The sequence below is a fragment of the Dendrobates tinctorius genome, unplaced genomic scaffold (genome assembly GCF_039654945.1).
Source record: "Dendrobates tinctorius isolate UK_male_01 unplaced genomic scaffold, ASM3965494v1 ptg000090l, whole genome shotgun sequence".
Taxonomy (NCBI): Eukaryota; Metazoa; Chordata; class Amphibia; order Anura; family Dendrobatidae; genus Dendrobates; species Dendrobates tinctorius.
This window is the reverse complement of record NW_027361758.1, coordinates 10,448,945-10,465,168: the sequence shown is the minus strand read 5'-3', so window position 1 is coordinate 10,465,168 and position 16,224 is coordinate 10,448,945. Positions and strand designations below refer to the sequence as shown.

Sequence of the window (16,224 nt, the reverse complement as noted above, 5' to 3'; positions counted from 1 at the left end):
GCTAAACAGGCTCTGGCATCAACCTTCAGCGGTTGTGCGGCTCTGTGCATTAACAGAGTTTGCATCTGTTCACATTGGGTGACGTAACCCACGTGTGACTGTTTTTACGCTGCTCTATTCTTCCGCCATTACTTAGCAGCAGTGTACCACCTCTGCACGGTGGACCCCGGGCTGCGAACGCACCATTATTTTATAATTTGGTGCTTTCCGCCAGCCCTAACAATCAGTGCATATTTTGTAAAATAAAAAGGGGTATTCAGCTTTTTAAAATTGATGGGTTACCCATAAAATAGGCCATCAATAGGAGGTCAATGGGGTCTGATTATCAGCACCCCTCCAATCCTGCGAGCAGTAGAGCCTACTCGAACAATTTATCTGTTGTGCACACATTCTGATGCTGGGGTGCACTACCCAAGAATAACTGTTTACTTTTGACCAGTTTTTCTTAACACATTTTCCATACTCACAGCGCCATCCTTTATAAACGGGCAGCAGAGTTTTGTAATCTTGTCCCTTGATAAGGAGATCCTTTTTAGAAAGAGTTCACCTCGTTCACTCATCCTTTCTTTGCATAGAGCGTAATTCTAAAAATTAAAAACATAAGTATTATAGACACATACTTGTGTACAATCCTTGGAGAGGATATGCTTGCAAGTTTAAAGGGAATCGGTTACCATGAAAATACAAACATGTTATAAAGCAGGGGAGTGGAGCAGATTTTGTATATACAGTCGGTACGGAAAGTATTCAGACCCCTTTAAATTTTTCACTCTTTCATTGCAGCCATTTGGTAAATTCAAAAAAGTTCATTTTTTTTCTCAATGTACACTCTGCACCCCATCTTGACAAAAAAAAAATGTAGAAATTTTTGCAAATGTCTTAAAGAAAAACTGAAATATCAAATGGTCATAATTATTCAGAACCCTTTGCTCAGACACTCATATTTAAGTCACATGCTGTCCATTTCCTTGTGATCCTCCTTGAGATGGTTCTACTCCTTCAATGGAGTCTAGCTATGTTTAATTAAACTGATAGGACTTAATTTGTAAAGGAACACACCTGTCTATATAAGACCTCACAGCTCACAGTGCATGTCAGAACAAATGAGAATCATGAGGTCAAAGGAACTGGCCAAGAAGCTCAGACGCAGAATTGTGGCAAGGCACAGATCTGGCCAAGGTTGCAAAATAATTTCTGCTGTACTCAAGGTTCCTAAGAGCACAGTGACCTGCATAATCCATAAATTGAAGAAGTTTGGGACCACCAGAAGTCTTCCTAGACCTGGCCGTCCAGAAAAACTGAGCAATTGTGGGAGAAGAGCCTTGGTGAAAGATGTAAAAGAAAAACCCAAAGATTGCTGCGGTTGAGCTCCACAGATGCAGTAGGAAGATGGGAGAAAGTTCTACAAAGTCAATTATCACTGCAGCCCTCCACTAGTCAGGCCTTTATGGCAGAGTGGCCCAAAGGATGCCTCTCCTCGGTGCAAGACATGAAAGCTTGCATAGAGTTTGCTAAAAAACACATGAAGGACTCCCAGACTATGAGAAATGAGATTCTCTGGTCTGATGAGAGGAAGAAAGAACTTTTTGGTGATAATTTTATGCGGTATGTGTGGAGAAAACCAGGCACTGCTCATCACCTGCCCAATACATTCCCAACAGTAAAACATGGTGGCAGCATCATGCTATGGGGGTGTTTTTCAGCTGTAGGGACAGGACGACTGGTTGCAATTGAAGGAAACATAAATGGCGGCCAAGTACAGAGATATCCTGGATCAAAACGTCTTCCAGAGTGCTCTAGACCTCAGACTTGGCCGAAGGTTCACCTTCCAACAAGACAATGACCCTAAGCACACAGCTAAAATAACACAGGAGTGGCTTCGGAACAACTCTGTGACCATTCTTGACTGGCCCACCCAGAGCCCTGACATAAACCCAATTAAGCATCTCTGGAGAGACCTGATAATGGCTGTTCACCATCCAACATGACGGAACTGGAGAGGATTTGCAAGGAAGAATGGCAGAGGATCCCCAACTCCAGGTGTGAAAAACTTGTTGCATCATTCCCAAGAAGACTCATGGCTGTAGTAGGTCAAAAGGGTGCTTCTACTCAATACTGAGCAAAGGATCTGAATACTTATGACTGTGATATTTCAGTTTCTTTTTTAATAAATTGGAAAAAAAAGTAGAAATTTTTCCAGTCAAGATGGGGTGCAGACTGTACATTGAGAAAAAAAATGAACCTTGAGTTTACCAAATGGCTGTAATGAAAGAGTGAAAAATGTAAAGGGGTCTGAATACTTTCCATACCCACTGTATAATTGTTTAACCGATTTTTATTCATTTAAACCTCTGCTCTGTCTCAGATTTTGGGTCCAGTGGCCAGTCCTATCTGTGATTGTATAAATGTGCTTACAGAGACAGCTGTCAAAGAAACCAGTCAGCCACTGATAGAACCCAAAATCCCAACAGCAAAGGTTTAAATGATGAACACATAGGTTATACTCCCAAAATTATGTATGTCTGCTCAGCTCCTCCTGCTCCATAACAGGATGCCTGCAGATTGGCCTGCATTATCATGGTGATAGCTTCCCTTTAATAATAAACTGAGATTCTGGGATTTAAAAAGCAGTCATACTGTGAGACTGCTGAACTGTGACAATGCACATGTACACTGTTAGAATTCCGCTTGTATTCATTATGCTAGTGGTCATCTGATCACATTTATGTGATTTGCATACTGGTGGTTACTTGCCAACTAGATTGAGAGAAGTGGATGAGATTAGCTGGCTTATGACTGCCAGATTGCATACGTTTGGTTGCGTAACTGCCAACACTCACTGAATACAGGAGCGTAATGACAATGTGTACACTGCACACTGTCACGATTTAGCAGTCAGCAGACTTTTCATCCTGAAAAACCCATTTGATGATAGAATACATTATTCCAATTAATGAATATACCTGTATATGTTAAGGGATATATACCGATAAGCACATTTTATAGTACCCAACAACTTCTACTTAAAATACTAACAATGATATACAAGGATGCCCGTAATCTGTCTCCCTCATACATCTCTGAGCTAATGTCCAAGTACCTCCTCACACAATCATCTTCCCTCTGTCCTTGTATGTTCCTCACACAAGTCTGCCAGATTTCTCGAAAGCACCCCCAATCCTCTGCCCCTCACTACCTCAGCAAATCAGATTGTTCACCATGACTGAAACTTTCAGATGCAACCTGAAAATCCCATCTCTTCAGAAAAGCCTACAATAACCCCGCTGTAAACTACTACCATTGAAGTGGTTCCAACCCTCTTAACCCATTCATGACCAAGCCTATTTTGACCTTAATGACCTGGCCATTTTTTGCAATTCTGACCAGTGTCCCTTTATGAGGTAATAACTCAGGAACGCTTCAACGGATCCTAGCGATTCTGAGACTGTTTTTTCGTGATATATTGGGCTTCATGTTAGTCGTAAATTTAGGTCGATAATTTTTGCGTTTATTTCTGAAAAAAATCAGAAATTTGGCGAAAATTTTGCAATTTTCAAATTTTTATTCTGTTAAACCAGAGAGTTATGTGACACAAAATAGTTACTAAATAACATTTCCCACATGTCTACTTTACATCAGCACAATTTTGGAAACAAAATATTTTTTTGGTAGGAAGTTATTTTTTAGGGAGCACCTCACATTTGAAGTCACTTTGAGGGGTCTATATGGCAGAAAATACCCAAAAGTGACACCATTCTAAAAACTGCACCCCTCAAGCTACTCAAAACTACATTCAAGAAGATTATTAACCCTTCAGGTGTTTCACAGGAACTAAAGCAACGTGGAAAGAAATGGACATTTTAATTTTTCCAACAAAAAAATGTTCTTTTAGCATCAATTTTTTCATTTTCACATGGGCAACAGGATAAAATGGATCCTAAAATTTGTTGGGCAATTTCTCCTGAGTACACCGATACCTCATATGTGGTCATAAACCATTGTTTGGGCGCACGGCAGAGCTCAGAAGGGAAGGAGCGCTATTTGACTTTTTGAATGGAAAAGATGCTGGAATATTTTTTTTTTTTTTTTTTTTTTAAACCAGTTATTTTTATTTAGGTTTCAAAATATTTTAAACAATAAACAGTGGATATCAATATACATGTAACAATTCACATATCTTGTAATAATACAATCAAAGCCACCCCCCCCCCTCCCCCAATACTCCTTATGCCGGGCATACTTGAGAGTCTTAGCAATCATATCACCGCCATCCAGGCGGACCATATTTTTTCGAAAGTTCCTTCACCATGCCTTCGCCTGTAAATGCTTTCCTCTAAATGCATTACCGTACGTGTCTGAGCAATAAATTCCCTCCTAGTGGGGGGTTCCGAATCCTTCCATTTTCGTGGTAATAGTTTGCGTGCCACATACAGCAACCTCGCTATTGCCACCTTGTAATGTTCTGAGACAGGTATCCCATCCACCTCCCCCAAAACACACAGCACTGAATTCCTGTCGAGCGTACATGCATAAGCTCTCTCAATTTTGTTGATAACGATCAGCCAGTATGCCACCAGCCGAGGACACAACCATAACATGTGTAACAGTCCGGCCTGGTCTGTGCCACATCTAGGGCAGCTAGAGTCTCCCCTCAAGCCCGCCTTGAATAGGACCAGCGGTGTTTTGTATGTTCTATGTATTACATATAATTGGGAGAGCCGTGCCTGCTCGCTTAGAGAGATCTTCGGGACATATTCAAGAATAGCCTCCCATTGTTCTGTTGTGAGGGTACCCACCTCCCTTTCCCATTTACTCTTTGCAGTGAGGTGATTGTCCCCCAGATAGGAGTGTAGTAGATCATGATATATGCTCGATATAACTCCCCTCGTCCCTCCCTTCATACACACAAAGTCCAGTACAATGTCGCCCTGAACCGTCATGGCTCCCAGTCTACACTGTGCCCTCCAAGCATGTCGAAGCATATAGTATTGAAACCCCCATACCGAAGGCAAATCAAATTCCTCTCTCAATGTCTCAAAGGTCTTCAGGTCCGTTCCACTCTGCAGCTGGCACACATATCTCACTCCTTTCGCCTTCCAATTGCCCATTTGACGCAGCTTATTAAGTTCCGGCAGATGCTCATTGTCCCACACCGGTGAGTACCTAGTCAGCTCATCCACCCCTCTGATCCTTTTAATGGTGTCCCATACCTTCTGAATCATGCCTATGGTAGGATATGGTGCTCCCAGTTTCTTAAAGGTACCATCCTCTAGACCCTGGATAAGTGGGCGTCTCCCCGTCACATGTACCAGCACCCGGTGAGCTGCTCCTCCACAATCGAGCTCTCTCCACCCCCTGACATGCTGGCCCTGTACTGCCAAGAGATGCTGGAATATTTAGCGGTTGCCATGTCGCGTTTGGAGAGCCCCTGTGTGCCTAAACATTGGAGCTCCCCCACAAGTGACCCCATTTTGGAAAATAGACCCCCCACGGAACTTATCTAGATGCATAATGATCACTTTGAACCCCCAGGTGCTTCACAAATTTTTTTTTTTACAGATCAAAGTACTTTTTTTTTTTCACAAAAATTTTCTTTTAGCCTCAGTTTTTTCATATTCACATGGGCAACAGGATAAAATGGATCCTAAAATTTGTTGGGCAATTTCTCCCGAGTAAACCGATACCTCATATGTGGTCATAAACCACTATTTGGGCATACGGCAGGGTCCGGAAGGGAAGGAGCACCATTTGACTTTTTGAATGGAAAATTAGCTCCAATCGTTATCGGACACCATGTCGCGTTTGGAGAGCCCCTGTGTGCCTAAACAGTGAAAACCCCCACAAGTGACACCATTTTGGAAACTAGACCCCTTATGGAACTTATCTAGATGTGTGGTGAGCACTTTTTCACAAAAGTTTATAACAGAGCAGTGAAAATAAAACAATTTTTTTTCCTCAAAAATGATTTTTTAGCACGCTATTTTTAATTTTCACAAGGCTAACAGGAGAAATTGGACCACAAAAGTTGTTGTCCAGTTTGTCCCTAACCCTAATCCCAACCCATAACCCTAACCACAAGCCTAACCCTAATTCCACCCTAACTCTAACCTTCTTTCCAACCCTAACCCTAATGGAAAAATAAAAATAATTTCTTTATTTTATTAGTTGTTCCTGCCTATGGGGGTGATAATCGGGGGCTTTTACTTTTCATTCTATTTGGATCACTGTGAGAGTTTATCACAGTGATCAAAATGAATGAAAGTAAATTGCAGCCGGCGGGCGCACTGCGCATGCGCCCGCCATTTTCCAATATGGCAGCGCCCATGGTCCGGGACCGCGGGACACTGGGAGCCATAGCGGCACTCGGTGAGTACAGGGGGGCGATCGGAAGGCGGGGGGAGCGGAGGGAGGGCGGATGCAGATGATGACAGCGGCGGCACATAGCCCCCGTTAACCGGTGGGGGGGGTCGGATCGGTGTCACCAGCCATGTCCGATGCTATAGCAGCGTCGGACATGGCTGGGTTGTAATTTTCATTGATGAAATATTACTATCGCTCTGATTGGCTGTTTCACTTTTAACAGTCAATCAGAGCGATCGTAGCCACGTGGGGGCGAAACCATGCCCCCCATGGTGAAGTACAAAGCCCCCTGTATCTGCGGGTCGGGTGACCTTTCCGTGACCTGGGTCACCCAACCCGCAGGGGGGCTTTGAAGTCATGACACAGGGTATGCGTCATTGATCGGAATGGCACCGACTTTCATGATGCATACGCTGTGTCACTGGTCGTGAAGGGGTTAAAGGGGCTTTCCCACCAACAAAGTTAATTCTAATCAACATTCTAATCAATAGATCTTGGAATAATAACTCCCACAATTGGATGTGTTGAAATAACATTTTTCCTGTGTTGAGATAATCTTATAAATGTTCCTGTGCTGTGTACTGTGTAATGGCTGTGTCTGACCGTACAGGGACATGGTCTGATCATACCACAGCTCCTGGGCAGGGGAGAAGACTAAAAAAAAAAAAAAAAAAAAAAAAAAAAAAAATAAAATAATAATATACAGACATTCAGGGGCGTATCCTACAATAGGGTGCATTGGTTCCAATCGCTCCCGGCCCTTGGAGCCTAGGGACCCCAAAAAGTTTATTTTGCCTGTATAAAAAGACCAATGTTATCAAAGACTTGCAATAATTGGGGGCCCTGTTGGAGCTTTTGTATTGGGCCCATGAGCTTAAAGTTACACCATTTCAGATATTACAGCACAGGATTGCATCTGATTCTTTCTTTGAGGTAAAACAGGTTAAAAACAGGCAGGGAAATATTTTACCCCACAGAAAGAATCAGCGCTGACCCAGTGTTTTAACCCCTTCACCCCCAAGGGTGGTTTGCACGTTCATGACCGGGCCAGTTTTTACAATTCTGACTACTGTACCTTTATGAAGTCATAACTCTGGAACGCTTCTATGGATCCCGGTGATTCTGACATTGTTTTCTCGTGACATATTGTACTTCATGTTAGTGGTAAAATTTCATTCAAATAACTTGCGTTTATTTGTGAAAAAAATGGAAATTTGGCAAAAATTTTGAAAATTTCGCAATTTTCCAACTTTGAATTTTTATGCCCTTAAATCACAGAGATACGGCACACAAAAAACTTGATAACTAACATTTCCCACATGTTTACTTTACATCAGCACAATTTTGGAACCAAAGTTTTTTTTTGTTAGGAAGTTATAAGGGTTAAAAGTTGACCAGCGATTTCTCATTTTTACAACACCATTTTATTTTTAGGACCACATCACATTTGAAGCCACTTTGAGGGGTCTATATGATAGAAAATACCCAAAAGTGACACCATTCTAAAAACTGCACCCCTCAAGCTACTCAAAACCACATTCAAGAAGTTTATTAACCCTTTAGGTGCGTCACAGGAATTTTTTTGAATATTTAAAAAAAAAATGAACATCTAACTTTTTTTCACAAAAAAAATACTTCAGGTTCAATTTTTTTTATTTTACCAAGGGTAACAGGAGAAACTGGACTGCAAAAGTTATTGTGCAATTTGTCCTGAGTACGCTGATACCTGATTTGTGGGGGGGGAACGACTGTTTCGGCGCATGGCAGAGCTCAGAATGGAAGGAGCGCCGTTTGACTTTTTCAATGCAAAATTGGCTGGAATTCAGATCGGACGCCATGTCACGTTTGGAGAGTCCCTGATGTACCTAAACAGTGGAAACCCCCTACAAGTGACCCCATTTTGGAAACTAGACCCCCCCAAGGAACTTATCTAGATATGTGGTGAGAACTTTGAACCCACAAGGGCTTTACAGAAGTTTATAACGTACAGCGGTACAATTAAAAAATCATATTTTTTCCACAAAAATGATCTTTTCACCCTCAATTCTTATTTTTCCAAGGGTAACAGCACCCTAAAAGTTATTGTGCAATTTGTCCTGAGTACGCTGATACCCCACATGTGGGGGTAAACCACTATTTGGGCGCATGGCAGAGCTCGGAAGGGAAGCAGCGCCATTTGACGTTTTTGGCTGGAATTGAGATCGGACATCATGTCGCGATTGGAAAACCCCTGATGTACCTAAACAGTGGAAACCCCCCACAAATGACACCATTTTGGAAACTAGACCCCCGAAGGAACTTATCTAGATGTGTGGTGAGAACTTTGAACCCCCCAGTGCTTCACAGAAGTTTATAACTCCCGGGCGTGAAAATAAAAAAATTCGTATTTTTTCCACAAACATGATCTTTTAGTCACCATTTTTTTTATTTTCCCAAGGGTAACAGGAGAAATTGGACCCCAAAAGTTGTTGTCCAATTTGTCCTGAGTATGCTGATACCCCATATGTGGGAGAAAACTACTGTATGGGAACACGTCGGGGATCGGAAGGGAAGTAGTGACGTTTTGGAATGCAGACATTGATGGAATGGTCTGCGGGTGTCTTGTTGCTTTTGGAGAGCCCCTAATGTGCCTAAACAGTGGAAACTCCCCACAAATGACCCCATTTTGAAAACTAGACCCCCTAAGGAACTTATCTAGATGTGAGGTGAGCACTTTGAACCCCCAAGGGCTTCACAGAAGTTTATAATGCCAAGGCATGAAAAACAGGATTTTTTGGGTTGCTTACCGTAAAATCTGTTTCTCGGAGCCTTCATTGGGGGACACAGAGACCATGGGTGTATGCTGCTGCCACTAGGAGGCTGACACTATGCAGAAAAAAAGGTTAGCTCCTCCTCCGCCGTATACACCCCACCGACCGGCAGGAAATTCCTCAGTTAGTGAGAAAGCAGTAGGAGAAGTAACGGAATAGATTGAAAACAGAACGAACAACTCAACTGTAACCAATCGACAAACATAAGAACAGGAGTTGTAGAACATGGGAGGGTGCTGTGTCCCCCAATGAAGGCTCCGAGAAACAGATTTTACGGTAAGCAACCCAAAAAATCCTGTTTTCTCGTTCGCCTTATTGGGGGACACAGAGACCATGGGACGTCCCAAAGCAGTCCCTGGGGTGGGAAATAAACTTCCATCAGGCCAGTGGACTCACCACCGCGGCCTGCAGAATCCTTCTACCTAGGCTGGCGTCCGCCGAAGCGTAGGTGTGGACCCTGTAGAATTTCACAAAGTGTGAACCGAAGACCACGTTGCAGCTTTGCAAAGCTGCAGCGCGGAAGCTCTGTGGCGCACCGCCCAGGAGGCACCCACCGCCCGGGTAGAGTGCGCTCTGATCCCTGAAGGAGCTGCACGATGCTTGACCCGGTATGCCTCCAAAATTGCCGATCTGATCCAGCGAGCAATAGTGGCCTTTGAGGCTGGGTGACCTTTCCTTGCACCGTATGGAATGATAAACAGAGAGTCTGACTTCCGCAAGGAAGATGTCCTGGCTAGATAGACTCTCAATGCCCTGACCAGGTCCAGCTTGTTCAAGGATCGCTCCCGAGGATGAGCTGGGCTCGGGCAGAAGGATGGCAGAACAATGTCCTCATTGAGGTGAAACGAAGATACCACCTTCGGAAGGAAAGAGGGCGGAGGCCGCAGAACTACCTTGTCCTGATGAAGTACCAAAAAGGGAGAGCGGCAAGAAAGGGCCGCTAATTCCGACACACGTCGGATGGAAGTAATGGCCACCAGAAAGGCCACCTTCCAAGAAAGGAGGGCAAGGGAAACATCCCTGAGAGGTTCAAAAGGAGGACCTTGCAGAACCCCAAGAACGAAATTAAGATCCCAAGGATCCACGGGCGCTCGGTACGGAGGAACCGTGTGAGCCACACCCTGAAGAAAGGTTTTGACCTGGGGCCGGGAGGCCAGCGTCTTCTGAAATAAAATGGACAGTGCCGAAACTTGACCCTTCAAGGAACTGAGAGCAAGCCCCGCATCCAGCCCTGTCTGAAGAAACGCCAGAACAGAAGGAAGCGAAAAAACCATGGCCGCGATGTCATTGGCCTCACACCAGGAGAAATAGGCTTTCCAAGTACGGTAATAGATCTTGGAAGAGGAAGGCTTTCTGGGGCGGATCATGGTATGAATCACTCGATCAGAGAATCCTGCCCGTTTCAAAACCTCAGTCTCAACAGCCACGCCGTTAAATTGAGCGACCGAGAATTGGGGTGGCAAATCGGGCCTTGCGACAGCAGATCTGCCCTGTCGGGAAGCTTCCAGGGGGCGTCCGCGAGAAGGTTGACAATGTCCGCGAACCAAGACCTTCTGGGCCAATGAGGACGACTGGAATCCCTTCTGCCTTGATCTTCTTCAACAGCTTGGGAAGAAGAGGCAGGGGAGGGAACAGGTAGGGGAGCTCGAACTGTGACCAAGGAACGGCCAGAGCGTCGGCGCCCACTGCCAGGGGGTCCCGAGACCTGAACACGAATTGTGGTACCTTCCTTTTGAGGCGAGACGCCATGAGGTCTACGTCCGGGGTTCCCCACCGACAGCAGAGCAGATGAAACACCTCCGGATGTAGGGACCATTCCCCTGCCGCGAGACCCTCGCGGCTTAGAAAATCGGCGGCCCAGTTGTCCACGCCGGGAATGTGAACCGCGGAAGTTGTTGGAACAAAAGGTCTCTGCCCATTGAAGAATTCTGGACACTTCCGCCAGGGCTGAGACACTCCGTGTCCCCCCTTGTCGGTTGATATACGCCACCGCTGTGGCATTGTCTGTTTGAATCCTGACAGGCAGGCCCTTGAGGCGCCGTTCCCAGTGGACGAGAGCCAGAAGGATCGCTCGTATCTCTAGGACATTGATCTGCAGAGCTGATTCCCGAGTCGACCATCGACCCTGAACAGTGTGATTGCGGAACACTGCACCCCAGCCGATGAGGCTGGCGTCCGTTGTGACAATCTGGGAAGAAAGGACCGCCCCGAGAGAATGAGGGGAGACGTCAACCACCAGTTGAGAGACCGCTTGATCCGGCATGAAAGACGAACCGGACGATCCAGAGACAGAGCCGACCTGTTCCACCTGGACAAAATGGCCTGCTGGAGGGGCCTGGCGTGAAACTGGGCAAAGGGAACTGCCTCTATTGCTGCCACCATCTTCCCCAGAATCCTCATGGCTGTCCTGAGAGATGAAAACCGTGCGATCTGTAGTGATCGGACGCCCTGCTGCAGGGAAAGAATCTTGTCTTGTGGGAGAAATACCCTTGACCGACGAGTGTCGAAAAGAAGGCCCAGAAACACAAGGAGTTGAGTAGGGATCAGACAGGACTTTTTCCGGTTGACGATCCACCCAAAACTGGACAGGGTGTCTAGAACGATCGCCACACTTAGGCGGGCCTGATGAAAGGAGGGAGCCTTGATCAGAATATCGTCGAGATACGGAAAAAGAACAAGACCTCTGATCCTCAACAAGGCCATCAACGCCGCCATAATCTTCGTGAAGACCCTGGGAGCGGTGGCGAGCCCAAAAGGGAGCGCGACGAACTGATAATGTTCATGGTGAATCGCAAACCACAGGAACTTCGGATGTCCGGGAAATATGGGCACGTGTAGATAGGCATCTTGGATGTCTATGGAACACATGAATTCCTGCTCCTCCATGGAGGCAATCACCGAGCGAACCGACTCCATCCGGAAGTGGCGGAGGCAAACTCTCTTGTTGAGAAACTTGAGATCCAAGATGGGTCGAACCGCCCCGTCCTTTTTCGGCACCACAAACAGGTTTGAATAAAACCCTGTGAATAGTTCCGATTCGGGAACGGGCACAATCACCCCGGAGCTGAGGAGAGAGGCGATGGCCGAACCGAACCCCGGGATCAAGGCAGGATCCCGTGGCGGACGGGATTGGAAGAAGCGATCCCGTGGAAGAGAAACGAACTCTATTTTGTATCCTGTCGATACAACCTCTCTGACCCAAGCGTCCTCTACTGAGGCGAACCAGACGTCGCTGAAGAAAAGAAGTCGACCTCCCAATTGGAAGGGACCCACGGAAGACCGATGATAGTCATGCGGACGTAGACCGTCCAGATCTAGATCTGGGTGGTCTTCCCTGGGAAGAGTGGGACCACCAGGACGGAGTGGGCCTGAAGGAGACCTTCTTTCTTTCCTGACGTGCTTGTGGCCTTTGCTGGTTGGAAGGGTTTTCCGCCGCATTGAAACGGCGGAAAGACCGAAAGGGACGGAACTGACGCCTTGGAGGAGGTCTGCGAGGCTTGGATTGGGGGAGAAGAGAACTCGTACCTCCGGTAGCGTCCTTAATAATCTGGTCCAATTGGGACCCAAAGAGACGCACTCCTTGAAAAGGCAGATTAGTCAGAGACTTTTTAGAGGACAAGTCCGCCTGCCAGGCCTTGAGCCAAATTGTACGTCGGATTGCCACGATGTTGCTTGACGCCTGAACCGCGCAAGATGCGGCATCCAAGGAAGCAGAAAGCAGATAATCCCCCGCATGGGAAATCTGATTGGCGAGATCGGCCAAATGCTCCGGTTGTGCCTTATCCAGAATGCCCTGCCGAAGGTCCTCTGCCCAAGCGGATATAGCCTTTGCTGCCCAAGATGAAGCAAAGACTGGACATACCGCCGCAGATGCCGCCTCGAAGGCAGACTTTGCTAGGGATTCTATGATTCTGTCATTAGAATCTTTTAGAGACGCTACACCCGACAGCGGAAGAACAGTATTATTAGAGAGTCTGGATACGGGAAGGTCCACTGAAGGAGAAGCGGCCCAGTTGTCCGTGAGCTCTTTAGCGAACGGATACAGCACGCCAAGACGCTTTCCTCTTTGAAAGCGTCTAGTCGGATCTTCCCTTTCCTTGGTAAAAATCTTCCCAAACTCGGAATGAAAGGGAAACACCCTGGAAGGTGTTTCCGCCCGTCTGAACGAAACCTCCTGATCTGAGGATTTCGCAGGGGCGTCAGTGATGTCGAAGGTATGGTGAATCGCGGCAATGAGGTTCTGCACCGTAACCTTCATGTTCGCATCCTGATCCGAATCCAGCTCTAAGACCCCTTCAGATTCCGAAAGCACTTCACCTGACTCGGGAGAGGAGGCCCGAGAGGGAGACTGCTGGGGAGTATGGGGTGAGGTAGGGCGAGGAGAGGACTCCGCCTGGAGATCCTGCCTGGGTCTCTTGCGACTGACACTGGCTGGCTCAGATGGGACGTCCTGGGACGTGCTAGGTCCCGCAGAAGCTCCCAAGGGCAACTTATCCAGAACGGCTACTAGGGACTGAGACACCTTGGTGAGGTCTGCCACCGACCGTGATAGGGAGGAGGCCCAACCCGACAAGGGGGGCTCACTCACCCCTGGGGCTATGGATGGCTCCTGAGCGGCGTCGGGCTGGATTGGATTGCTACAGTCCAGGCAGAGGGGAGAGGACTGACCTGAGGGAAGTTTGCGGTTGCACGAAGAACATGCGAAGAACTTGACTAGGGTGCAGGGGAGGGCCGAAGAGCGGGTACGATCAGCCTTAGGGATAGACATTGTGAAAAACCTGAGGTAGTGCCGGAAGGTTGGGGGACAGAGGGCGGAGAAGGGTCAGTCTGCCGTGCAGAGCTACTCACGGTCCGGTGTCCCCAAAAGCGATGCTGCTCGACCTGTCCGGGGATGCAGATCAGGGAGAAGTCCGGCTGGCCGTCCCAAAGAGGCAAAAAGCTGCTTGCAGAAACTGCTCAGGGGCTGGGGAGCCTCTCCAGCTGCGTCCGGCTGGCAGGCTGTGAAGATGGCGCCTGCCTGTGGAAAAGCGCGGGTCTCGGGGAAGGGCGGAGCTCCTCGCAGGGTTAATAATTGCTGCCCTCTAGCCATAATATGCTGGGCAGGAGAGGGAAAGGCGGGGGGAGGGCCTGGGGAGAGCGGGAGTGAAGCCCGCTTAGTAGAAAGGGGCGGGGGGCGTGGCCACAACGCTGCAGTAGGCCCGAACACAAGCCGGGGCCTAAATTAGTTGCGGCGGCCGCCTGTCAGCAGGGGGTCGGCGCGGAAGACGCGTCGCAACATCGGGCCGCGTCCCTGCCCAGAACTGCCCGACTCCAGCGCTACCCCTGCCGAGATGGAAAAAAAAGGGGGGGGAAGCGCAGAACGAGGCCCGTGAAGACCCGGGGCCTGCATGGATGCGGTGACCGTGGGGGGATGCGGGGCGTGCAGGGACCCTAACGTGGTCCCCCTGGCGACCGCTCCAAGAGAAAACGCCGGGGGAAGACTGACATACTCACCCAGGCAGGGGGCCTTACAATAAAGGTACCTGAAAATCCCACGCTGTCTGTCTCTATGAAATCCACGCCTCATCCAACCTTCAGGCTCTGGTAGGCGAGAGGGTGGGAGGCGGGGGGCAAGGACCGTCCGTGCGGCTGGCACCTACTTGTGCGAGGCTCCTGGTCCTGCTCCGGAGACCTATGAGGATACGGGGTGGCAGTACACGCCGTACTCATAGTCTCTTTGTGGGAGCACGGATGTGACTGTTCACTCCGTATCCCTCCGGAACCTGCAAAGAAACGACGCACACTGAGGTAGATATGGGTCTAATAAAAGACCCGTGTCCACCTCCTACTGACACTAAGCTAAACTGGGGAATTTCCTGCCGGACGGTGGGGTGTATACGGCGGAGGAGGAGCTAACTTTTTTTGTGCATAGTGTCAGCCTCCTAGTGGCAGCAGCATACACCCATGGTCTCTGTGTCCCCCAATAAGGCGAACGAGAAATAAAAAAATCGTATTTTTTCCACAAACATGATCAATTATTCCCCAATTTTTTTATTTTCCCAAGGGTAACAGGAGAAATTGAACCCCAAAAGTTGTTGTCCAATTTGTCCTGAGTAAGCTGACACCCCATATGTGGGAGAAAACTACTGTATGGACACACGTCAGGGCTCGGAAGGGAAGTAGTGACGTTTTGGAATGCAGACATTGATGGAATGGTCTGCGGGCGTCATGTTGCCTTTGGAGAGCCCCTAATGTACCTAAACAGTGGAAACACCCACAAATGACCCCATTTTGGAAACGAGAACCCCTAAGGAACTTATCTAGATGTGTGGTGAGCACTTTGAACCCCCAAGGGCTTCACAGAAGTTTATAATGCCCGGGCATGAAAATAAAAAAATCGTATTTTTTCCACAAACATGATCAATTAGTCCCCAATTTTTTCATTTTCCCAAGGGTAACAGTAGAAATTGGACCGCAAAAGTTGTTGTCCAATTTGTCCTGAGTACGCTGACACCCCATATGTGGGAGAAAACTACTGTATGGACACACGTCGGGGTTCGGAAGGGAAGCAGTGCCATTTTGGAATGCAGACTTTGATGGAATGGTCTGCGGGTGTCATGTGCGTTTGGAGAGCCCCTGATGTACCTAAACTATTGAAACTCCCAACAAGTGACCCCATTTTGGACACTAGACCCCCCCACGGAACTTATCTAGATGTGTGGTGAGCACTTTGAACCCCCAAGTGCTTCACAGAAGTTTATAACGCTCGGACGTGAAAATAAAAAAATCATTTTTTTTTCCACAAAAATGATATTTTTGCCCCCAATTTTTTATTTTCCTAAGGGTAACAGGAGAAATTGGACCCCAAAAATTGTTTTGCAATTTGTCCTGAGTATGCTGATACCCTATATGTGGGGGTAAAACACTGTTTGGGCGCATGGCAGAGCTTGGAAGGGAAGGAGCACCATATGACTTTTTCAACTCAGAATTGGCTGGAATTGAGATCAGACGCAATGTTGCATTTGGAGAGCCCCTGATGTGCCCAAACAGTGGAAACCCCCAATTCTAACTCCAA

At 47.4% G+C, this 16,224-nt stretch overlaps 1 protein-coding gene across 2 annotated transcripts in view; it reads right to left on the bottom strand.

Moving 5' to 3' along the window:
* Positions 1 to 16,224, bottom strand: part of EIF2B1 (eukaryotic translation initiation factor 2B subunit alpha) — a 44,615-nt gene that overhangs the window by 23,178 nt on the left and 5,213 nt on the right. For both annotated transcript variants that reach the window (XM_073586103.1, XM_073586102.1), the window contains exon 4: positions 468 to 584. In XM_073586103.1, coding sequence (XP_073442204.1) covers positions 468 to 584 — 117 coding nt within the window. The remainder of the gene's footprint in view (positions 1 to 467; positions 585 to 16,224) is intronic.